The sequence below is a fragment of the Numenius arquata genome, chromosome 21 (assembly GCF_964106895.1).
Source record: "Numenius arquata chromosome 21, bNumArq3.hap1.1, whole genome shotgun sequence".
Taxonomy (NCBI): Eukaryota; Metazoa; Chordata; class Aves; order Charadriiformes; family Scolopacidae; genus Numenius; species Numenius arquata.
Genome location: NC_133596.1, coordinates 5,237,907 through 5,261,355, shown reverse-complemented (window position 1 = coordinate 5,261,355; position 23,449 = coordinate 5,237,907). Strand labels below are relative to the sequence as shown.

Below are 23,449 nucleotides of genomic sequence, written 5' to 3'. Positions count from 1 at the left end.
GATTTTGTGCCCTGGGTGCCAAAGCTGGGCCCTGGCTCTGTTCTTCCTTGTGGTTCTGCTCTATGAGATGCAAAGGACCTGGGGGGGGGGGGGGCATTGAGGATGAGGAGTGAAGAGGCTGGGGATGCTCCCGCCTTCCTGCCCCACGCGAGAGGCAGGAGGGGAAGCTGGAACTGCACCCAGGACGATGGCAGCCTCGCTGGGAGGGAGGTGGGGCTCCCACCCATGGCAGCCAGGCAAGCCCTCAGGCCACAGCTCAGTTCTTGCTGAAGCCCATGGGATTCTGTAGCTGCCACCGCCACAGGTCCTCGCCTGCAACAGGAGAGAGCGGCCATGAGGGGTGGGCCAGGAGAGGGGCAGCCGGTGGCACACAGGGTGCTGGGGAGGGGGAATCTTACACATCTTGTCTAGGCCAAAGGCAGCTTTCCAGCCCAGCTCGCGCTCGGCCAGCGCCGGGTTGGCGTAGCAGGAGGCCACGTCTCCCTCCCGCCGGCTCGTGATCTTGTACTTGATCTGCAGGGAAAGCAGCGCCCTGGGGTCTGGGGGCTCCTGGCTCTCAAAGGGGACTCATCTGAGGCCCAGGAGCTAAGGGAGCAGTGCCGGTGGCCGTCACAGACACAGGCACAAGGGCTGCCGTGGCTGTGACGGTGTGAGGTGACGAGGTGGGGGTGGTGGGAGCCGCTGTCTCTGTGCCTGCGGCCCTGCAGGCTGTGGGTCAGACCTTACCTCCCGCCCCGAGGCTTTCTCCATGGCCTGGACCATCTGCAGGACGGAATAGCCGGTGCCTGTGCCCAGATTGTAGATCTAGGAAGAGGATAAGGGACACAGGTCAGCTTCTTTCACAAGGGGAGAAGAGCCAGGCCCCCTTTTACCTCCCCCCAAGGGCTGAGAGCCCAGCTCTGGCCCAGCCCCACAGCCCCGGCAGGGCTGACTGCCCCCCACAATGGCCGCCTTGGTACCTTGCAGCCGCAGTTCTCCTTGAGCTTCTTCAAAGCAGCGATATGGCCCTTGGCCAAATCCACGACGTGGATGTAATCCCTGACGCCTGCGGGGACACACAGAGAGTGAGCACAAATCCCTCCTGCCCAGGGTGCGGCCGGGCTGGGGAGCTGTGAGAGGGCTGCCCCGGGGGGACGGGGTGTCTCCACCCCACCCGTTCTGCAACGCACCCGTTCCGTCATCCGTCTTGTAATCATTCCCGAACACGCTGAGGAATTCCCGGCGCCCCACTGCCACCTGCACAGAGGAACAAGCCCACGAGAGCCCTGTCAGCCTGTGCCCCACACAGGCACCGTGAGCCCGGGGGTCCTCAAAGGCCGCAGAGGGTCAGTACCTGCGCCACATAGGGCATAAGGTTGTTTGGGATCCCCTGAGGATCTTCTCCGATCATGCCTGACTCGTGGGCGCCGATGGGGTTGAAGTAGCGCAGGAGAACGGCGTTCCAGTCCTGGGGAGACACACAGATGTGGCTGCCTGGTCACCCCAGCACGCTCCAGTGGGAAAAGACCCCAGTTCCCAACCCTGTGTGCCTTGGGGCAGCTCCTCACCCTCTCTGCTTTGCAGAGATCTCGAATCATCTCCTCGATGAAGTACTTGGATTTGCCATAAGGGTTGGTGCAGCCTCCGACTGGGTGGTTCTCATCCAGGGGCAGGTACTTGGGGTCTCCGTAGACAGTGGCAGAGCTGCTGAACACGATGTTCTTCACGCCATGGGCTTTCATGGTCTGGGGAGCAGGGAGCAGCCACCACTAAGCCAGCAAGCTCCGTGCCCTCTGCAGGTGGCAGCTCCCACCATGCAGGCACCGTTACAACCCTGGGACAGGGCCTGGGCATGGGGAGCACTGCAGGGACCAGGCTGCCAGCCAGCACAGCCACCCCAGAGCAGGATCACACCCGTCACCCAGTGCCCGTGTGGCCCCGAGCCGGCTCCACTCACCTCCAGCAGCCGGATGGTCCCGGTGAGGTTCACCCTGTAGTACTCCAGGGGCTTCTGCACAGACTCCCCCACTGCCTTCAGCCCCGCAAAGTGCATCACGGCTGAGAAACGGTGCTGCAGAGGGAGAAAGAGCTTGGCATTAATGCCACAGCAGTAGGAGAGAGAAGCTCCAGCCAGAAACCAGTCAGAAATTTCCACAGGAGTTTCACTCAGCGAGCCCGTGTGGGTTCGTGGCCACTCCGCGGCCCAGAGGAACATTTGCTGGTCACAGCATTTCCTCAGCACCGTCCTCCCCACTCAGCTCCTGCTCGGTCCGTGTCCCCCTCCTGGCTCCCACCTCCAGCACCAACCCCTCTCACCCCTCGGAGCCCACGACGCCACCCTGGGGCACTGTGGCTCTTGCTCTCACCTTACTGAAGAGCTCCTGCAGCGCTGCCTCGTTGGTGATATCCAGCTCCTGGAAGAGGATGGGCTTGTGCACGATCTGCTGCACACGCCGGAGGCTCTCGGGGAGCGCATCTGCCCCTGGGGAGATGGAAGGGAGTGAGGCACTGGGATAGCTGGATGTCCCGGCACAGGCTGAGAGGAGCTGAGCCTCTTGCACAGGAAGGGATGAAGGCTCTCCGTACCTCGGATGGCATTGTGAAAGTTGTCTATGACCACGGGGACATAGCCAGCCTCCACCAGCTCCAGCACACAGTGACTGCCGATGTAGCCAGCTCCGCCGGTCACCAGGATCTTCTCTGCCATGGTTCCCTGGGGAAGGAAAGGCCCTTCAGTGCGGAGCAGCCGGGGGTGGGCACGACAGCCAGGGCCCCTGGGAGGGAAGGGGCAGGCAGGACTTGGACACTGTCACGTCAGCACTGCCTCTGGGCACTCCCTTCGCTCGGCCGGCCAGCGCTAGGACGGCATCCAGAGAGGAACAGGCTGGGCAGGGTGTAGCACACCCTGCCGACGTCGTTCACACCTCCCGGACAGGGAGGGTTTATCTGACACTTGTCACATACCAGGAAAAAAAAACCTTATTCTTCCTGTTAAATCCAGTCAAGATCCTGGCGTCACCCATATCCTACAGCACAAATCCCTCAGGCTAATTTGCCCCCAAGCACAAGGGAGACATCTAACAGTACTAACTTGGGTGGCCTCCTCCAGGGGCATCAGCTCTGCCCTCTTCCCCCCCATTCCCTATTTCTCTTCCCATTCTGAAAGCCCCTCTCTACCACAGTCCCAGCACTCCCTCCAGCCTCCCTTCCCAGGCCCAGCTCTCACCCCATTCCTCCCCTGCTCCCCAGGAAGGTGGGCATTGGGTCGCTGCAAATTACAGGGACATTTGCTGACATATACAAAGTGGAAACCTGGAAAATAACCTGCAAGAAGGGGCCTGTCCTCAGGAACTGAGCAGCGGCTCCTGCCCAGTGGGCAGGAGGGAGAATCTCCTTTATTACCAAAGCATGTGGAGGCAGCACAGGGAAAGTTTCCACCCTGGGTGACTCGAGTCACTCCCAGAGCTGCGTCTCAGACTGAAAATCAAACTGACACCCCCAAACTGCCCTGCCCTGTGCCTGCTGCCAGCCCCGGGGCTGCTCTGGTAGCCAGAGAGAGCAGCTCCAGGGGAGGCCAGAGCCTGAGCCAGGCAGGAGAGGGCTGGAAACCCAAAATAACGCTGCTTTTTGCCTGGCAGGTGAAGAGGCAGCGGGACAGGGCAGGGGCCTGTGGGACAGGGTGTGGATGTGGGACAGCAGCAGGACAGGGTTACCTGTGAGGCTGCCGTTACCCGCAGGGCCAGGAGGGAGTTACCCGAGGAGCCGGGACCAGGGCTGCCAGTGGGGCTGGGGGTCTCCTGAGGGGCTGCGCATCGCCTGGGGGGCTGGGGTCGGGTCCAGGGCTTCCCCTGAGGGGCTGGGGGTCCCTGTGGGGCTGGAGGGGCCCCAAGGGGCTGAATATACCTCAGGGGTCCGGGGTTACCTCAGGGCCTGCGGTTACCTCAGGGGCTGGATTTACCCCAGGGGTCCGGGGTTACCTCGGGGGCCGGGCCGTGGGAGCCCCCCGCTGAGGGAGAGCACGGCAGCACATCCCTCCGCTCGCCCCCCGCCCACGCCCGAGCCCGAGCCCGAGCCCGAGCCCGAGCCCGAGCCCCTCGGCCGCTCACCCGCCGCTCCGGCCGCCTCCCGCCGCCGCGCTGGTTCTACCCCCGTGCCGGGTGCGGCCCCTTTAAGGGCCGGCTCGCGCTCCCCGCCCCCCCGCCGTGCCACGCGCCCCGCTCTCCCATGGAAACGTGTCACCGGCTCCAGCTACGGGGCGGCGGCGGGGACAAAAAGCTGGGGAGGAGAGAAGGGGGGCGCATGCGCGGATACCACGCCCCCGAGGGGGCGGGGAGTAGCGTAGAAGGGCGCCCATTGGCGCGCCGAGGGGGAAGGCGGGGCCACACAAGCCCTGCCCCGCGGGGAGGGGAGCGCTCTGTCCCGCAGCGCCCCCTGGCGGCGGGAGGACGCCACAGCCCTTCAAAACGCACCCAAATTATTCACCGGTTCCGACTCCTTTCAGTGGCGGGGTTTATTAAATTGTTACAGCTTATTTAAGTGAAGCGGAGAGACCCAGAGGGACGGTCGCGCATGTGACCAGCTGGTTTCTAGTCTTACTAATAGTCTATTAAAGAAAGTATTTTAAATAGAAGACTGCGGGCAGCTGCCCTAGGACCTGAACCACACGCAGTTCGTGGGGGTACGGAACGTGGGTACGGAACAAGGGTGTTCCACGCTCCCTGCTCTCAAGGGATGCGCCACAGCCCACCACCATGCAGTATTTCCACAGTGGAAGAGACACTTGGAACCAAAGCAGCAGCAAAAGTTCTTTTAACTGGTTTATTTAAACCTAATTTCTAATAGCTTAGATTATTAAATAATGTGTTTATTACTCCTCGTATTTAGAAGTATCTTACAACAGATACAGTCCTTTATTACAAGCCCTAAACGCTAAGACAGAAGGTGCAAGGCTGCCCCTTGAAGGAGGAAGGGGAGCCTTTTGATTTCAGTCTCAACATCTTGTAGGGATGAGAGAGAAGGAGAGAAGGGCCGAGCCTGCCCTGGGAAAGTGCTGTAACTGGGAAAGCTGTGCTTTATCCTTTGCTGGGAGTTTACGGAAACACACTCTCAAGGCAGCAGTTACCGGACGCTGTTCTGAGCCAGGACTCTCTGGGGGAAGGCAAGCGCTGCGGCCGCTGCTTCTCCCTCAGCCTCTCCGCGTCCTCCCCTCTCTAAGGCCAACGGCTTCAAGGTTGAATGGAGTATACTCTTTTTTTTTTTTTTTCTTTCATTTCTTCAAAGATTCCAGTGGATTACACGTTTCCTCTCAAGCGCCGAGCCTGGAAGGGGCACTGAAGATCAGAGGGGAAACCCGGCCAGCACCAGATCCGCGCTTTCTTCTTGATCCCAGGAGAAACGCCACCGGGCATCACAGTCTGCAAGACGCCTGGGAGACTTTGGAATTGGTTCGTCTGTTGAGAGCGTTGCAAATAAACGTGCCCGTGTCCATCAGCTTCTGCAGATCCACACCCTTCATGGGGAAAAAGGAAAACCAAAGCTACGGCATGCCTTGGTACCAGTTCTGCCACGTAAAGCTGCCCAGTAACAACTGGCATCACTGGGAGAGACCAGCAGGGGGTGAGGGAGCCTTTAAAGGGTACTTTAATGAGGTTTAGGTTACTTTAACGAGGTTTAGGGTACTTTAACTAAAGTGCCCTTCGGTTAAGGGGTACTTTAACCAGTGAGCACAGTGCCTGCTGCTCACTAGTCCGATTCTGAGAGAGGGGTCAAACCTCGGAGCGCTGAGAAAGGGAGATGTTCCTGCTGGCACTTACGGTGTGGATGCCCAGGCCGTTCAGCATGTACACCAAGTCCTCTGTAGCAACGTTTCCCGATGCCCCTTGGGCGTAGGGGCAGCCTCCAAGGCCAGCGACCGAAGCATCGACCACGCTCACACCCATCTGCAAACAAAACCACTATCAGTAAACGCTTAAAGTAAAAGCCACGGTCCTGCCCCTAACATCTACGGTTCACAAGCAAGCGCAGAAGAAACTCGAGGAGAGATGCTACGCTGCAAAGCAGGAACCTCACCTGAAGCGCTACCAAGATGTTGGCAAGAGCTTGCCCGTAGGTATCATGGCAGTGAACAGCGAGAGCCCCCACCGGCACCTCTTTCATGACTGCTGTCAGCATCTCCTTCATGCTCCCCGGGGTCCCGATGCCAATGGTGTCACCCAGGGAAATCTCGTAGCATCCCATCGAGTACATCTTCTTTGAGACCTGTCCGAAAGGTGAGAACACTCAATGAGAAGGCAGCTTTGCCATTCCCTTCCCCGCAGCTGGAAACCCGCCGTCCAGAGGAGTCAGAGCATGATTTCCTGGAGCACAACGTCCAGGAGACTATCCCCTGAATCTCCACATCCATTTCAGGTAGACCCACCCTTCCTGTGGTGGCAGCCACCTGTAACCTTCCCCAGTCTTCCCTCAGCCTTCCGTTAAATGGTTTGACACATCCTCCAGCCATAAAAGGGAGCCAAAAACCTCTCAGAAATTCTGGTTATAGTTATGATGAACTCACCTCTGCAACTTTAGCTGCAGAAATCTTCCCTTCATAGGGACACCCAAGGACACAAGAAACATACCTATGGTAAAAAAAAATACACACTTTTAGCTAGAGAACTGAAGGGAGATCATACTGGCCAAATTAGTCAGGACTCAGGCTGCATCTCGCATGCTCTATACAATGGAAGAATTAGTTTCATTCTCTAAAAATCAGCCCAGTGGACAAAGCTTTCATAATTAACTATTCAACAACTACTTCGTCCACAGACGTGAAAAATTTGCCAAGACAAGACAGAGTAATTCCATGAAGGGTGAATCCATCTGGAAGAGTACAAACTGTCACGAGCGGTACAGGCTTTGCACCAAGCCAGCTTCTGAACCCACGTTAGGTGTGGCGGAGTTTCCAAATTAATGCTTCTCAAAGCACTGAGCTCACATCTGCTGGCACCCACCCAGGCAGAGAGACACCTCCCTCCAAAAAAAGGTAAAGTTGAAAAGAAATCCCACTGCCCAGCGCCGCACGGGCTGGACCCCAAAGGGATAAATTCAAGCAGTCGTATCTCTCCACATGACCCGCTCGATGCTGAATCGGCGGCAGGAGCTCCTTACCCCCGGACAGGAATGCTGGCTGCTCTCGCTGCAGTCATCACTTCATCAAACCTCTCCAAACTCTCCTCGATGGAACAGTTGATGTTCTTCTTCGTGAAGAGCTCAGATGCTGCTCCAAAGATCGACACTTCTTTGGCCCCTGCTGCCACCTGCCAATAGAAAGCATAAATTAAAACAAGGTAATTTCTCTTGCAAGGGAAATGACAAGCGCAACCATGACTGCACTTCTCTCATTTTATGAAAACAACATTTCTTCCCCAATAATAGCTCAATTGGGAATAACCCAATTCTCTCCTCGGTTCATTGTGCAGCAAAAACATCCAAGTTTGCCTTCAAAGGAAGCGCAAAGTTACAGATGCAGCACCAAAGCCACATCTGCTGGATGTAGTCAGGAGAGCTGTGGGACATGCGGATAAGACTGAAAGCTGTCAATTAATCACTGTCAATTAAAATAGATTACTCTTTTTTATATATATATATAGTAGAAAATGTATCGAGGTATTTTCTATTATAAACAAGAGGTTTACATTTCCCCAGCAAAATGATCCCTTGCAAAGGAACTAGAAGATGAGAGCTGCCTGCCAGAGGGAAAGATGCATTTCCCACCCTTAACCATGGAACCATGGAATTGTCAGAGTTGGAAGGGACCTCTAGAGATCATCCAGTCCAACTCCCCTGCCGAAGCAGGGTTGCCCAGAGCACATCACTCAGGGCTGCATCCAGGCGGGGCTTGAAAATCTCCAGAGAAGGGGACTCCACACCCTCCCTGGGCAGCCTGTTCCAGGGCTCTGGCACCCTCACCGGAAAGAAGTTTTTCCTCATATTTAAATGGAACTTCCCATGTTCCAGCCTGTGCCCGTTGCCCCTCGTCCTGTCACTGGGAACCACTGAAAAGAGTCCGGTTCCATACTCCTTCAACCCACCCTTTAGGTACTTGTAAACATAGATGAGGTCTCCCCTCAGCCTTCTCTTCTCCAGGCTGAAGAGCCCCAGCTCTTTGAGCCTTTCCTCATCAGGGAGATGCTCCAATCCCTCCATCATCTTAGTTGCCCTACGCTGGACTCTCTCCAGTAGGTCCCTGTCTCTCTTGAGCTGGGGAGCCCAGAACTGGACGCAGTATTCCAGTTGTGGCCTCACCAGTGCAGAGCAGAGGGGGAAAATGACCTCCCTCGACCTACTGGCCACACTCTTCCCTACGCAGCCCAGGATCCCATTGGCCCTCTTGGCAACAAGGACACATTGCTGGCTCATGGAAAGTTTGCTATCCACCAGGACTCCCAGATCCTTCTCCTCAGTAGTGCTTTCCAGAAGATCCACCCCTAACCTATACTGGTGCCTGGGGTTCTTCCTCCCCAGGTGCAGGACCCTACACTTGCCCTTGTTGAACCTCATGAGGTTCTTCTCTGCCCAGCTAAGAGACGAGATGTCCCTCCGTAGGCAGCCCTGCACACAAGGCACCGAGAACACGCAGACACTGCCAGCTCTTACCGCCGCCTGAAATCCCTTCAGGTTGGGGGTCAGCACAGGGTAACTAACACCAGGCAACTCGTTAATTCCTTGCATGACTTCGGTATGGTCAGCCATCTGCAACGCAAACAAGGAAAAGGTTTCTAACAGTGACGACATCCACTTCGGCAAAGTATAAAATCTTTCTTAAAATGGGAACAGAAATATTTGGGAATAAGAGAAACGGGCCTCTAAAAGAGCGTAAAGCATTGCACCCCGTGAAGGATCACAGTCCAGTGACCCAGCCAAGCCAGCGCCAACACGTGCGCAACCGGCTGTTTGCGTTTGAGCTGCACATTTGCTCTTTCGCAGGGTCCAAAGGGAAGGTCTGGGACACTGCAAGCTCTTTTATTTGGCTTTGCTGCTTCTTGCCCGGTGACAAGCCACAGTAACAAGGAGTTTGGAGCAAGCGGATTGCTTTTATTGGATAACTATCTATTAATCGTCATTTTTTGTAACAGAGAATTGTAAATCCCATTTGAATACTGACCTGAGGAACCCACTTGGGGGAAACAAAGCTGGTGGCCTCTATAACCTGAAGCCCCGTCTCTGACAGCATATTGATTAAATTGATTTTCACCGGTGTCGGTACAACACTCTAAAAAGGAAAAAAAAAAAAAAAAAAGAAAAACCACCTTAAGTTATTATTTTCACAATAAAGTTTCCTACCACTGCAAAAAACCTCATCTTTCAACATCAAAAAGCAGCATTTAGAAAAAAGGCCCTGTCAGTGGGGCACGGTGGCATGTTCTGGGTATTTGGTTGGAGGGACCCCCCCCGGTGAGGTGCTGAGGGTCCGGGAGCCCCGGCCTGTCCGTACCTTCTCGTTCTGGAGCCCATCGCGCGGCCCCACCTCCACCACCTTCACACGCTTGGGGAAGGCTCCGGTCGCCGCGGCGGCGCTGACCTGGGGAGAGAGGGAGAGCGTCAGCCGAGCCCCGCGCACCCCGTCCCGGTCCCGCTTCTCCCCGTCCCCGTCCCCGTCCCCGCTCACCGGCCGCAGCGACACAGCCCAGCGCGGGAGCAGCCGCCGCGCCGCCATCTCCGCCCGCTCTCACGTGACCGCCACACACGTGACCAGAGGAGGGGGTGTGTGTGGTTTCACGGTCACATGACACCCGCGCTCTCCACGTGGAGCCGGGACCCCCGCTGCGGGCCGGGGCCGCCGCCGCCTCCCCCCCCCCCCACCCTGCCTCCGTCCGCCGAGGCCCCGAGCGGCCGCCGGGGCAGCCCCAATCCCGTACCTGTCCCCGCGGGCCGTCCCGCGGCAGCGACCCCGTGTCGCACTGCGGCATGTTTTCCCCCCAACGCCGCCGGCACTGCGCGGCCGCTGGGCAGCCGTTGGCTTTATACCCCGGCCTTTCGGCGGGCCGGGTGCCGCTAAATAAACACGGCCTGTTTGTTTTGGGTGGGCGCCCCCCTCCCCGCGCCAGAGGTTACCGGCGTGACGGGGTCGGGAGACAAAAAGGCCATGGCTTTGTTGTTCCTTTTTTTTTTTTTTTTTTTCGCTTTTCCCCCAATTCTGTGTTTCTAACAGCGTCATCAGCAGCGCCGGGGTGACGCTCCCGTGAGCGGGTCTCTGGCCGTCGGTGCCAGTTCCCTGAGGTACACGCAGGTTCGTCAGCACGGATCGTTGTTTGTCGATTGAGTAACACGTTGCTCCTACACCACCAGCCCAGCACGTGTCCCAGCACCCGGGGGCCTTCTCTCGCGCTCAAAATCCAAGCGTTTGGGCAACTTTTGCTCGCACCGACCCGGTACAGTAGCAAAACACAAACCAATGCCGGCGTGCAACGCTGCGGGGCCTTCACACCAGCCGCGCGGCAGAAACACACGCCAGGAGGAGTTTCATCCCATAAGGACGTACTGTTCAACCCTTTTAAGAGAAGTTCCAACACGGACACCGGAAATCTTATTTCACCGAAAGAGCAGAAGTCAGAAGTTCAATTCCAAACCGGTGGCTTCTCTGTTAAGTTCACACAAGAACAAAAACATCTGCCAAGAAACCCCCAAAAACCATCAAAAAACCTTCTTGTTGCAAGTGTAGAGAGATGTTTGGCCCGTGGGCTGTCTCACCCCGGCAGAATGCTGCAAAGGACGTCCCAGCTTCCCACTGCTGAGCGAAGAGGTCAGTCCTTCAGGGTCCACCGATACACAGGCAAAAGGGGTTAGAAAATAAATTCTCTTAAGAGAAAATTTAACAATTTATTCAACACTGAATGAAAAATCCTCTCAGACTCGATTTAAAAGAAAGGCGGGGGGGGGGGGGGGGGGGGGCGCTGCTTTCATCCCGCAGCGTCACTTCACACCTTCAAGCTTGACAGCCCAGCCAGGCTGGGGAGGCAGAGGAGAGGGAGGCAGGAAGGGCAAAGTTACGAGCAGTCCTTTACCCGGGGACTTCTGCCACTTCAGAGTCCCCGCAAACCCCAACATCGTCACCTGCAGAGGAGGGTGGGGGGAAACGCTCAGTCGTAGCTCACCCAGCTGCTCCCCGTTTGAACACCCCGCTGCACCCACAACGCGCTTGCAGTCTCTGTACAGCATTTCCCCCCCTGCCCCGGCATCCAAACCAGTCCCGCGCATTTCCACTCATCGCTCACGGTGCACAAAAGGGAACACGCAGGATATTTTGGGGCCAAACTGTAATTTGTTGTTTGTTTTGGTTTTTTTGCCCTTTTTTTTTTTTTTTTTTACTAAGAAGGCTTTACCTCTGTTTGTCTAGAGCAAAGGGCACTCTAGCCATTTGCGTCATGTCCAATTACATTTACAATTAGTGGGTCAGTGTACCTGATTTGAATTTGAGATGCAATACCAGCGATCCCTTCCATAGAATCATAGAATCATTCAGGTTGGAAAAGACCCTTGGGATCATCGAGTCCAACCATCTACCCTACTCTACAAAGTCCTTCCCTACACCATGTCCCCCAACACCGCATCTAAGCGACTCTTAAACTCCTCCAAGGATGGTGACTCAACCCCCTCCCTGGGCAGCCCGTTCCAGTGTCTGGTCACTCTCACTGTGAAGAATTGCTTCCTAATGTCCAGTCTAAACCTACGCTGTTGCAGCTTGAAGCCATTCCCTCTTGTTCTATCGCTATTTGCTTGTGAGAAGAGACCGGCACCAACCTCTCTACGATGTCCTTTCAAGTAGTCATAGAGAGTGATGAGGTCACTCCTCAGTCTCCTCTTCCTCAAACCAAACAGTCCCAGCTCCCTCAATCGTTCTTCGTACAATTTATTCTCCAGGCCCTTCACCAGCTTCGTTGCCCTCCTCTGCACCCGCTCCAGCACCTCGATATCTCTCTTGGATTGAGGTGCCCAAAACTGGACACAATACTCCAGATGTGGCCTCACCAGTGCTGAGTACAGGGGCACAATCACCTCCCTGCTTCTGCTGGTCACGCTATTTCTAATAGAAGCCAGGATGCCATTGGCTTTCTTGGCCACCTGGGCACACTGCTTGACTCCATGTGTGAGGCTCGTTATTTGCTTCACCTCCCTGTGTCAATAGGAACAAAAGACTCGGGGGGGAGGGGGAGAAGCGTCTCTGCCTGTCCCACGGCAGACTGTGAGCCTGTCCCGGCAAGTCCTACCCAATGCTCTGTGTTGAAACAGCGAGGTGAAGCCTGAAGAGCAACCTGGGGGGGCTGCAAGGATCTGGAGGGAGGCCAGAGCACCCCAGAACAAAAAGTACGGGATGACAATTTCCACACTCTCCCCAACTTCCAAATGGAGCCAGGTTGGACATTCCCAGCCCACACGTACCCAGGATGGGTTCTCAGAGCGCGTTAGCTTTTTCTCAAGTTCCTTACTTGTGTGGCTGGGGATGGAGTGGGCGAGGACAGCTCCAAAACGTTGTCCTGAGGCCAGATCAGAAAGATGGCGTAGACAACCGGGCCCTTAGAGGTGTACCTGAGAGAGCAAGAGTTCAGCAAGGTGAAGAGCCCCACCAGAGAGAGAACCAGATACGAGCTTGACCTTTCCAGACAGCACGAGAACACGGGCTCGCCTGCTGTCACCGCACAGTGGTCACCTACTTTCCCCTCATTCCAAAACCTGTCACTTTGGACCCACCACTTAGCCAGTCAGCACTGGCTGATGAAACCCAAACAAAGTCCGTGCGTGCTTCCTGAAAGCAAATGTCATTTGCCGGGTTGTCCTTGCCTCAGTGTGCGGTCAACAGAGCGGATATGCCGCTTGTCCTGATCGTTGCTCTGCATTTCCAGACTGAATACACTTGAGCACACCAAAAAAAACCAGAAAAACCTCTGTTGTGTAGCAATTTGTGGCTCTTGACTCACTATGCCCTTCTCAGTATAAATCTAACCGTTGGGTAATAGTGATTAGTATTATTATATAACAGCTTAAAAGCAAATATCAGTATTTACAAACTGTATGTGTTTGGATGATCTACATTTGTGCAACTCAAAACTAGCCAGGTCCACTGCTTACACAGTCCTGACAGCATGAGCATGGATATTTTTTTAAAGGAAGAGTTGGGTTTTTTTCCAAATGAAGCAAGATGGATGAAGTCCCAATTTTTATTCTCCTCTTTCAAGCAAAATATTCCTTAGGTAACACCCTGGGGCAGTAACAGAGCACTCCAATTGTAGGATATTACCTAAACGCCATCTGCACCTGATGGCAATGCTTCAGAGTGTACCAAATTTAAGAAAAGAATAAGAAAAAAAGTCAGCTCTTGAAAGCCCAGCCCAGAGGGTATTGAGCAACAGAGTCCTTACCAGACTGTGTCTGTGCTGTTCTCCATCTGTACCCTCCATGGCTTCGATTCATAAATTGCCTCCCCATTAGTGTCCAGCCACCTCCCGAGGGCCAGAAGTCTTTCTTGGAAGATGGGAACAATCACCCCCTCTTTTGTAGGTCCCACATTGAGAAGGTAGTTGCCTCCAAAACTCACAGTCTGCACTAGCTCCTGTGTCAGACAAACCAAGGTAACAAATTGCATTATCTTCACTTGTGACAACGAAGGAACCCGAGGAGAGCTTTGTCCTCGTCAACTGCTTCTTTAACTCCAGCCCAATTGTATGAAACACAGGACAACTCTTTCTGCAAGTTGGAGGATGATGGAAACCTCTAATTCTCAGTAACTCCCCCACACCTCTTATTTTGATCTCAGATTTCTTACCTCAATGATACTTGCTTCATCCATTAGCTCAGAAATGTTCATGTTGCTTCGATAGCCCCAGGAAAGCTTGTCGATGGAGGAGCACATCTCCCACTTGTGAGTTGGCAGGATCCCTGGCTTGTATTTGTCAGCGCAATTGTAGTAGCCTCCATGTTGGCAAGAGCAGTTATTGCACCAACGATCGTTAACAACAACAGTGTCCTGAAAGAAGGAACTCAGCTCAGTAGGGAGAATGCTTTGTCCTGGACTTTTCAGCTTGTATTCATCCCTCTTAAGTTAGCAAAGGCATCTAAGTTAGGAGGTAAGCACCTAAACCCCCAGTGTAATTAAAGGAAAGAGAGAGAGGATCCTCCAGAGAAGGCCGAATCCCTCTCTGGGAGAACCTCTCTCTATTCACTCAGTTAGAAGTTAAGGCAACAAGATTCCAGGCCTGTGAGCCTCCCATGTGTGCTGTAAGGCCACTAGAGTCTTCTCGCAGGAGCACTGTGCAGGCTTCTTATTTTTTGTGAAAGAATAAAGCACATCTGGCATCTGTCAAGCAGGTTTCTCATTTGTTCACATTCATATCTCACTGCTACCAGACCTTCCATACCCATAAAACTCTAATGGCCATGAGGGACAGCTGGAAGCGATACCTTGACGGGACTATCGTTATAAAGCCAGGCAAGGAAAGAGGTAGAATTCCAGTATGACTCCGGAGCTTCCCAGTCTCCATCCGACCAAATCAAATCTGGTTTATATCTAACAGAGAGATGAACGTTATTTCAAAATGGCTCATTTTCTCCTACCACAAAGGAAGCGCTGTGTTTCTTGCATCTGGAGTTCTAGCTTCACTTCCTCTTCCTAATGCCTGACATTACCAGAGGTTTATGCTATCACTTTCTGCTTCAGACAAAGCTTTAAGTGAGGTTCTTGCAGCAGCAAAGAATGATGTGTTGAGCACGGCTGAAGAGAGGATGCAATTCTTCCAAAAAACGGAAGATTACATCTCAAAGGCGATTACAAGGCACATTCTTGACCTGGTACAATGGCCATTCTGAGCAACACATGTCCAAGCCTCGTATTTTTGTCCACAAGGATAGCAAGGCAAGGATGTAAATTCACAGTGAAATTGCTCTTCTACTCTACTACACACTAAGCAGCTCACTCCACTTTCAAAGCCACTCTGAGTGAAAAATTTGTCTCTACCTTATTCTACAAGTTAGACTGTCCACAGGGCAAACATGAACCCCTCTTCTAATAACCACAAATCATCACCAATAAGTAAACAGATTTGTCTTGGCAAAAATTAGCATTTGTCACTTCTTTTCTCTGCATACACTTTGTATCTTATCTACAGTACCGAAATCAGGAAAGGCTCCTGATTCCTAACTGGTTCCAGCTCTTACGTTAAGACAAGATCATAAAGTTCTGGCATGGTCTTCTTCAAAACGAAGTTCTGGGTCCTGAAGCCACTTTCTTTGTCAGCCAGATAGAGCGGATTAAACCACTCTAAGAGAGAGTGATACAGTCCATAGCGTATGTTGCTGAAGGAAAACATAGAGGAAAGAGTTAGGCAGCAGGGACTAAGAACCAGTGGCAGATTAGATCACAGAATCACAGAATGATATGGGGTTGGAAGGGACCTCTGGAGATCATCTAGTCCAACCCCCTGCCAAAGCAGGTCCACCCAGAGCACGTCGCACAGGAACGTGTCCAGGCGGGTTTGAATGTCTCCAGAGAAGGAGACTCCACCACCTCTCTGGGCAGCCTGTTCCAGGGCTCTGCCACCCTCAAAGTAAAGAAGTTCCTCCTCATGTTTAGATGGAACTTCTTAGTTTCAAGTTTGTGCCCGTTACCTCTTGTCCTGTCACTGGGCACCACTGAAAAAAGACTGGCCCCATCCTCCTGACACCCACCCTTTAAGTATTTATAGGTTTTGATCAGATCCCCCCTCAGTCTTCCCTTCTCCAGACTAAAAAGACCCAAGTCCCTCGGCCTTCCCTCATCAGAGAGATGCTCCAGGCCCTATTATTTCACAGAAGATATCATGACTTTGCAAGCCCTACTGTTTCATATTAATCTCATCGTTTTCCGCTGTTCATCAAGCACAGTCAGGAGAATTCAATGCACACAGACAACGGGAAGAGCACGGTTTAGCAGTGCTGTACCTCTCCCTGAGGGCTTGTCCCAGCTCTCCAACAAGATCTTGGTGGGGCCCTGTGTCCAGAGAATTCCAGTTCCAGGACACAGGCGACCCCCAGTTGGTGAAGCCTTCATGGTGCTTCGTGGTCAGTACCACGTACCTGAGGGGAAAAAAAAATACTCGATCAGGATGACAAAGGAACTACCTAAGATATTCCCCAGCCTCATGGGCAAACCCAGCCACTAAGAGAGCAAGGGACTGAATAACCATGCTGTGAGGGGCTCTCTTTCCTTACCTTTAAATTTAGAAGCAACTACGAGAAGAATAGAGGTTTTTAATGGATTTTAATACTGAAAAGAATGAACAATCGAAACTTGGGAAGTAGCAAGACCCATCATCTCAGCACCCTGGGCACGACTCCTCAGGGATCTCCAGCACTGCTCAGGGATCCCCAGTCCCTCAGGGATCCCCAGACTTGGCCCTTCCATCCCCTCAGGAACCCCTGCATGCTCTTGGGGACCCCAGGCACAGTCCCCCCATCCTCTCCAGGCCTTTTCATCCCCTCAGGGGCCCCCAGACATGGCTCCCCCATCCACTCAGTGACCAGGGACCCCCATCCCCTCACAGATCCCCCGAAATGGCTCCTCCATTCCCTCAGGGACACCCAGACATGGCACTCGTCCTCTCAGGGACTTGCCATCCTCTCAGGGACCCCCAGACATGGCTCCCCCATCCACTCAGTGACCAGGGACCCCCATCCCCTCACAGATCCCCCAAAATGGCTCCTCCATTCCCTCAGGGACACCCAGACATGGCACTCATCCTCTCAGGGACTTGCCATCCCCTCAGGGACCCCCAGACATGGCTCCCCCATCCACTCAGTGACCAGGGACCCCCATCTCCTCACAGATCCCCAGAAAAGGCTCCTCCATTCCCTCACGGACGCCCAGACATGGCACTCATCCTCTCAGGGACTCGCCATCCCCTCAGGGACCCTGAGACCCACACCCCATCCCCTCAGGGACCCCCAGACATGGCTCCCTCATGCACTCAGTGACCAGGGACCCCCATCTCCTCACAGATCTCCAGAAATGGCTCCTCCATTCCCTCAGGGACGCCCAGGCATGGCACTCATCCCCTCAGGGACCCGCCATCCCCTCAGGGACCCCCAGACCCACCCTCCATCCCCTCAGGGAACCCCTGGGCGGTGCCCGGTGCTGACCTGGCCCCAGCCCGTTGGAAGAGCCGGGCCCACTCGCGGGGCTGGAAGTCGTGGGCGGTGAAGCGGGGCGCGAAGTCCGCGTAGGTGGTACCGGGCGGGTACCGGCGCTGCACGAAGCGCTGGTAGTCGGGGCGGTGCTCGCCCTGCCAGTGCCACCAGAACCACTCGGAGCCCCAGGCCGGGACGGAGAACACCCCCCAGTGGACGAACACCCCCACCTTGGCCTGGTCGAACCAGGCCGGCAGCGGCCTGGCGTCCAGGCTGGCCCAGTCCGGGCGGTAGCGCGGCCCGGCCAGCACCGGCCCCAGCGCCGCCGCCAGCCACAGCAGCCCGACGGCCGCCATGCTGCCGCGTGACGTCAGCGCGGCCGCCGCCATGGCTACCGAGGCAACGGCGGGGCGCCGCCATCGCTGCCCAAGGGGCCGCCGGTTCGAGGCCGCGCTCCGCCTGTCTGCGGGGATGGCCGCCGCTTTCATCTTTCCCTCCCTCCCAGCCCGGCTCTGCCCCGCCGTAGCCGCCTGTGTGCCCCTTTGCTGCGGTTTGAGCCTCTGTGTCCATCCCGTGAGGGGCCAGGGGAGAGGCCGTGGGGTTGGCCCCGTGGCCACTGGGCCTCCATGAGACAGAATCACAGAATCACAGAATCTTAGTAGTTGGAAGGGACCTTTGAGATCATCGAGTCCAACCACATAAAAAAAAAAAAAAAAACAAACCAAAACACCACAACACACAAAAACAAACAAACAAACAAACAAACAAACAAACAACAACAAAAAAAAGGCACCCACCAACTAAACCCCACACCCACAACCTCACACACAACACCCCACCACAAACCAACAATCCCAGGCACTAGAGAATGCCCTGAAGAGCCATGTCTACACGTTTCTTAAATACCTCCAGGGATGGTGACTCCACCACCTCCCTGGGCAGGCTGTTCCAGTGCTTGACCACTCTTTCAGTAAAGTAATTCTTCCTAATATCTAATCTAAACCTCCCTTGCCGCAGCTTCATACCATTTCCTCTGGTCCTGTCGTTATTCCCTTGGGAGAAGAGGTCAACCCCCGCCTCTCTACAGTTTCCTTTCAGGTAGTTGTAGAGGGCAATGAGGTCTCCCCTCTGCCCCGTCTCCGACCGGGCAGCTGGAGCAGGCCTGGGGCCTGGCTCCAAAACCCGCACGTGAGGGCTAAGTGAATCCTCTGGGGAAACAGGGCAGAGTCCAAGAGCCCCGCGGCCGTGCCCCGGGCCAGGCTCATCCCCGTCAGAGGTGTTTCGGGAGCTCCAGGACACCGGCAAAGGGCCCCGTCCCACTTTGCTCTACTTGCAGGTACCCGGTTTGAGTAATTTGCAAAAAAACCTGTGGAGTTCCTCATGCTCAGAGTACCTGCCCCAGCCTGGGCTTAAACCCCTTGCCTGGAGGAGTCTGTGCGTCTGTGCCCTGGAGGTTAATGGAAGAAAAGGCTGGAAAATGGCTTTAATGTTTAATGACGTAACATCCAACAAATACCTGCGTGGTACAAGTTAGCTTCCCTTAAATTTGCTGAAAGAAACATGCTGCCTGCGGGGTCCTGTCCGCCTCGAAACCCTTGACTACGGCAGAGTCCATAAGCCACAGCAAGAGCATTTCAGCTTTCCATAAAGAATGAGACGCTAAAATCAATATGACCCTAAATGCTGTGAGACAGGATTAGCCGGGACCGTCTGCAAGGGAGTCCAGAGAAACCACCTGCACCTTTCCCAGCAAGGGCCGAGGTCCTTCCTGCTGCCGCTCCTGCTCCCGCACGATGCAGCGAGCCATTAACCATCATCGGGACCTCATCAGGACTCGGTGTTGTTCTCTGCCACCTTTGCCAGGACCTGAAGACCTTTTGTCACCGTGCTGCTAATGCATAACACCCCAGGACGGCGTTCAAGCCTGGTATAAATAGATGTACCTCTGCTACGTAGCGATGTGCCGTTAGCACTTTGCTGACGGTGCTTGTATAACTCTGCCCGTGCTTGGTTAAGGGGTTTAGAGGGAGTTACATGATGCCTGGGGATTTCTAGAGAAACTGGAGGTCTGCGGAGTGTTTTATTTGAGGTTAGCTATATTTTAAGGGAGTATAAGGAAGACACCACTGAATATAAGAAAAGTGGGCTAGGAGGATAGGCCGGGGAGGAGGCCAGGCAGGAGGAATTGTCATAAGATGTTAGGATCTGCTGTTCTGGGGCACAGCAATATCTGCTGCCTCGTGGCTGGCACATTGACGTGGTACTGGTTTCTCTGCAGCTTGGGGAGCAGCTGCCTGTGTAAGTCTGTGCACTTTACGTCCCAGTGCCTAAGAATAACATCAGTGGGAGCTGGCTCCACGACAGGCATCTGATCCCCCATCTCCCAGGACCTCCGTAAGAAGAGAAAAGAATAAAAGGGATCCAGACTGTTTCTGCCAGCCCAAACATGGACTTTCCACGGCTGCCTCCCTATGTTACGCGCATGTCCTCGCAGACAGTCTCTATCATGGAGGATTTGTGGGTGCTCTCTGCTTCTGGGCTTTCCTCAGAGACCTTCAGCTGCCTCCTGAAGCGAGAAAAGACCATCGTCAGGGAGGAATATAGCTCCTTGCTCCGCAGGGCATAAATAACGGGGTTCACCATGGAATTGAGCAGGCAGAGGGTGCTGCAGAAGGCAAACACCTTGCGTAGGTGATTGCTCAGCTTAGCAAAGATGCTGTAGATCATGAGAACGAGGACAGGGGACCAGCACAGCACGAGGACAGTCAGCACCATGACGAGGGTCTTGGCCAGCATGACGTCCATCCTCATCCTGGTGTTTTGCTTTCCCACCTGCACTTGGTGCTTCTCCATGTAGGTCACGTGCTGGTGAGCCCTCCATAGCACGTGCGTGTAGGCGTAGACGATACACCCCAGCAGGACCATGATGAAGCAGATCCAGCTCGACAGATAGTTGTCATCCACAAAGGGGAAGAGCTCGGAGCAGGTTGAATTCAATGTGCAGCAGTTCCAGCCCAGGAGGGGCAGGGAAGCAATGGTTGCACAGGTCACCCAGAGCACCCCCAGGGCTATCCACGCTCTCTTCCTTGTCATGAGGAGCTTGTATTCAGAGGGCCGGCTGATGGAGATGTAGCGGTCCAGGGCTGTCAGCAGCAAGCTGCTCAGGGAGGCAGAGAAGGACGTGTTCACCCCTCCCAGCTGCAGCAGGTACATTTCTTTAGAGAAATCTGTTTCGTTAAAGACATGGAAGTTAACAAAACTGCAGACAAAGATGATGCTGGCCAGAATGTCAGCCAAGGCCAGGCTGCTGATAAAGATGTAGGAAGGCTTTCTCCTGGTCCCAGGGGAGGAGAAGATCAAGTACAGCACCAAAGAGTTCTCGAAAATGCACAGTGTCCCAAAGAGGCCGCACAGTGTGGCAATGCTTATCTTCTGCGCTTGCGTGCTGAGGACCATGAAGCACTCCATGGTGTTCGCACTGCATTTGGAGGCATTTTCATGTGTTTTGCAAATATCCATGGTAATTAACTGGAGCCAGGAGCTTGCAGAGAGCGGTTTTCCTTCCTTCTGCACTTCTTTGGATGCTCTGAAAAAGACCAAGAGGAAGGGGATTTACAGGAGCACAATGAGCAATAAATTCAACCCGCTCAGACACATCCCTCCCTTTAGATGGAAGCAAGCAAAAGGAAAATAGCCCAAGGAGACCTACTTTCAGGTCCACAACCCAAATGCTGGAGCCAACTCCACCCTTTCCCAGCAGAGATCCAGGCTTTGTCCCACCGGTGATTTGGCTGAGACCCGTCTATCGCAGCCCATGGGTACCACGTCCGTACTGCGTCCGTAGTCTGTACCACCTCTGTCTCTCGGGCTGTTTCCTCACCACAAGAGGGAAGCAGCAACGCTGAGAATTGTATGATGGAGAAGGATGAGGGATATTGCGCTGCCAGGGACTCGGTACGACTCATCTGGGAAGACAAAGTGTACTTTGAAGTACCAAAAATTACAAGACTGGTTTTATATTTAAGCTTGCCTATTGCAGTCTTATAAAGCTCAGCCTCATTAAAGTTGTGTTTCTCCCCCCATAATCCCTGTGTCATGACTTAGTCTGTCCCATTGTCAGAGTGATTAAAAGTTATTGTTTAACATCGACATTAGAGTGTAGGTTGGACATAATAATGGGGACTTTACTGTGAGGGTGGTGAGGCACTGGAACAGGTTGCCCAGAGAAGCTGTGGATGCCCCATCCCTGGAGGGGTTCAAGGCCAGGCTGGATGGGGCTTTGAGCAACCTGCTCTAGTGGAGGTGTCCCTGCCCATGGCAGGGGAGTTGGAACCAGATGATCTTTAAGGTCCCTTCCAACTCTAACCATTCTATGATTCTGTGAACCTAAGAAGCCCTGTCCATGCCCAGGATTAGGTTAATTCTATCAATATTTTAAGCTTCAGCTGAAGGGAAATGCCTTCTTTTCCCCTCAGCAGATATTGAGCTGCTCGGTGCACTCTGTGGCAGCAAAGTTGTGTTTTTCTCTACACTTCTGCCGTTTAATGCATTTAAATCTCTTCATCTTCATTACACTCATGAGCTTGTCCTTCAGATGTTATTTTTCTCCCATTCTTGCACTTGATTATACTCATCCTTTAGACGAAATACTCTTTCATCGAGGGCTCAGCTGCCTTGTGTTTCCTCATGTAACAGGGGGAACAAGGTCATCCTGGACTGGGTTATAGAGAGCAGACGAAGAGGTGGTTGTAGGATACACTAAAGCTGCCTTATTAACAGAGAGATGCTGCGTCCCGAGTGCCACACACCAACAGGTCGTACTGCCCTGTTACAACGGGAACAGGGGGACAGGAACCCCCTTCCCGAAAACATCCGCCTGGCTTCAAGTATCCAGGATCCCCCATCCAGGCAATGGGGCCATGACTCCCGCTGCCGGAGGAAAGCACTGGGCTGACAGTGTTCCCTTCCCCCAGAACAAACACGCCACTGTCTCTCCCTGCCCTCGGCGATCTTTCGAAAGAGGAAATGCCCAAAACGCGTGAGCCACAGGTGACAGGATGTGTGATGGCTACGGCCACCCGGGGAGCAGAGCAAGTGCCCAGGCAGTGCTGGGGCCAGGTTGCTGCGCTGCTGGGCTCCGGGCACCTGTAGACAAGCATCTGCGGTTTCTCTGTCTGTTTTTTGAAATTCAGCAAAGGCAACAGCTGTCTTTAGAGGCAACAGTAGCCAGCAGTGACCAACACAGTAGAAACCTCTGTCCACAACATCTTAGCAGTGACACATATTTTAGACCTGTCTTCATCACTTCCTTCCCCACCAGTTCCCCCGTCCCTTGGCACCCATCACTGTTTCTGTGTTTCGCAGTAGTCGCAAAATACCCCTGACCACTTGAGATGCTGCCCAGGAGGTGATGGAGAAGAGCCTGAGCCCCACACTTTGCTCCTGCCTGCCCATCAGGGCTTGAACATCGGTGGTTGCAGGGCGTTCAGTGCGTATTACAGCCAGAGCAATTCAATCCTGATTTGCATTTCTTGGCATATCAGGCTGGAGGAGTCCTGGACTTTGGGCTGAACTGTGGCTCGGCGTTGCAGCAAACCTCTCTCCTCTTACATCAGGCTCTGGCATGGGGTAATCGCGCAGGACCGGAGATTTTGCACTCGAATCTCAGCACTCTTGTTTCCTGCAGCTCTTCACAGGAACGCTACAAGGGCAGCAGTAATTACTAACTGCTGTTATTAAACCTGACAACATCTCCCTCTCCAGAGAGAGAAGGATTTAGCGGACAGATGGACTTCGGCATATCTCAGGGCTCACCAGGGGCCACCAGGGCAGCAGCTGCCTCCTTGAGTACCCCAAATTCCCCAGCCAAAACTCTAGCATCCAAACCACGACATCTCTTAATTAAGCAGACTCCAGCATCACCTTGACATGTACTAATTGCAGCCAGCATTCCCAGGACCGTCTTAAATGCTCAGTATCTGCAGTTGTATAATGTCCAACAAACATATTTAAGAGCTTGGAAACTGTGCTGAACACTAGGCAAGAGACTGAGGGCAGCAAAATGCCATCCCTCATGTTATGTCGCTTGGGGAGAGAATTTGGTTATAATGGCAAAATAACTCCTCTGCTGACTGTTCTGGTACAGCTCTCTCCATTAAGCTGATACAATTCAGATAAGCCCTTAGGTTCAAAATACTGTGCTGGGCTCGTAGCAATCAGCCAGCCCAGACCTTCTCTTCCCACATCTGTTGTGTCTCAGGCTGAAAGACAAGGATGAATCTCTTTGCAGTTTTGACCGAACTCCCCCAAATCCTCCTTCCAGCTCCCGTGTCTG

General features: G+C 54.0%; 4 protein-coding genes across 5 annotated transcripts; all 4 read right to left on the bottom strand.

Moving 5' to 3' along the window:
• Window positions 1–256: 256 nt before the first annotated feature.
• Window positions 257–2,686, bottom strand: GALE (UDP-galactose-4-epimerase). The gene is made up of 10 exons (XM_074162031.1): window positions 2,566–2,686; window positions 2,346–2,461; window positions 1,937–2,050; window positions 1,548–1,724; window positions 1,334–1,447; window positions 1,170–1,236; window positions 960–1,045; window positions 727–804; window positions 399–513; window positions 257–312 (listed from the first exon to the last, which is right to left on the bottom strand). The coding sequence occupies exons 1-10, from the start codon at window positions 2,684–2,686 to the stop codon at window positions 257–259; spliced, it is 1,044 nt and encodes a 347-aa protein (XP_074018132.1).
• Window positions 2,687–4,466: 1,780 nt separating this feature from the next.
• HMGCL (3-hydroxy-3-methylglutaryl-CoA lyase) lies at window positions 4,467–9,703 on the bottom strand. Of its 2 annotated transcripts, XM_074161920.1 has the most exons (9): window positions 9,629–9,703; window positions 9,455–9,541; window positions 9,125–9,232; window positions 8,617–8,712; window positions 7,129–7,277; window positions 6,536–6,599; window positions 6,049–6,237; window positions 5,793–5,918; window positions 4,467–5,488 (listed from the first exon to the last, which is right to left on the bottom strand). In XM_074161920.1, the coding sequence occupies exons 1-9, from the start codon at window positions 9,674–9,676 to the stop codon at window positions 5,387–5,389; spliced, it is 969 nt and encodes a 322-aa protein (XP_074018021.1). In that variant the 5' UTR covers window positions 9,677–9,703; the 3' UTR covers window positions 4,467–5,386. The 2 variants fall into 2 exon arrangements, with proteins under 2 accessions (XP_074018021.1, XP_074018022.1); XM_074161921.1 differs by lacking the exons at window positions 4,467–5,488; window positions 5,793–5,918; window positions 6,049–6,237; window positions 6,536–6,599; window positions 9,455–9,541 and having other exon boundaries at window positions 7,125–7,277; window positions 9,125–9,234; window positions 9,622–9,676.
• A 1,122-nt stretch (window positions 9,704–10,825) lies between these two features.
• FUCA1 (alpha-L-fucosidase 1) lies at window positions 10,826–17,516 on the bottom strand. Its single transcript, XM_074161962.1, has 8 exons — window positions 17,128–17,516; window positions 15,931–16,065; window positions 15,169–15,306; window positions 14,416–14,521; window positions 13,781–13,981; window positions 13,377–13,567; window positions 12,447–12,546; window positions 10,826–11,073 (listed from the first exon to the last, which is right to left on the bottom strand). The coding sequence occupies exons 1-8, from the start codon at window positions 17,502–17,504 to the stop codon at window positions 10,933–10,935; spliced, it is 1,389 nt and encodes a 462-aa protein (XP_074018063.1). The 5' UTR covers window positions 17,505–17,516; the 3' UTR covers window positions 10,826–10,932.
• Window positions 17,517–19,584: 2,068 nt separating this feature from the next.
• CNR2 (cannabinoid receptor 2) lies at window positions 19,585–20,652 on the bottom strand. Its single transcript, XM_074161963.1, has one exon. The coding sequence runs from the start codon at window positions 20,632–20,634 to the stop codon at window positions 19,585–19,587; it is 1,050 nt and encodes a 349-aa protein (XP_074018064.1). The 5' UTR covers window positions 20,635–20,652.
• Between the last annotated feature and the right edge of the window lie 2,797 nt (window positions 20,653–23,449).

Excerpts from the sequence above, each read along its gene's own strand:
- GALE (XM_074162031.1), bottom strand. The coding sequence starts at position 2,686 with ATGGCAGAGAAGATCCTGGTGACCGGCGGAGCTGGCTACATCGGCAGT. Across the intron at positions 2,462-2,565 it reads CTTTCACAATGCCATCCGAG|GGGCAGATGCGCTCCCCGAG; the intron begins GTACGGAGAGCC and ends CCATCTCCCCAG. Across the intron at positions 1,725-1,936 it reads GGACCATCCGGCTGCTGGAG|ACCATGAAAGCCCATGGCGT; the intron begins GTGAGTGGAGCC and ends CCTGCTCCCCAG.
- CNR2 (XM_074161963.1), bottom strand. The coding sequence starts at position 20,634 with ATGGATATTTGCAAAACACATGAAAATGCCTCCAAATGCAGTGCGAAC.
- FUCA1 (XM_074161962.1), bottom strand. The coding sequence starts at position 17,504 with ATGGCGGCGGCCGCGCTGACGTCACGCGGCAGCATGGCGGCCGTCGGG. Across the intron at positions 16,066-17,127 it reads TTCCAACGGGCTGGGGCCAG|GTACGTGGTACTGACCACGA; the intron begins GTCAGCACCGGG and ends TTTTCCCCTCAG. Across the intron at positions 12,547-13,376 it reads AACAGCACAGACACAGTCTG|GTACACCTCTAAGGGCCCGG; the intron begins GTAAGGACTCTG and ends TTGCTCTCTCAG.
- HMGCL (XM_074161920.1), bottom strand. The coding sequence starts at position 9,676 with ATGGCGGCGCGGCGGCTGCTCCCGCGCTGGGCTGTGTCGCTGCGGCCG. Across the intron at positions 9,233-9,454 it reads ATGGGCTCCAGAACGAGAAG|AGTGTTGTACCGACACCGGT; the intron begins GTACGGACAGGC and ends TTTCCTTTTTAG. Across the intron at positions 5,919-6,048 it reads ACATCTTGGTAGCGCTTCAG|ATGGGTGTGAGCGTGGTCGA; the intron begins GTGAGGTTCCTG and ends TTTTGTTTGCAG.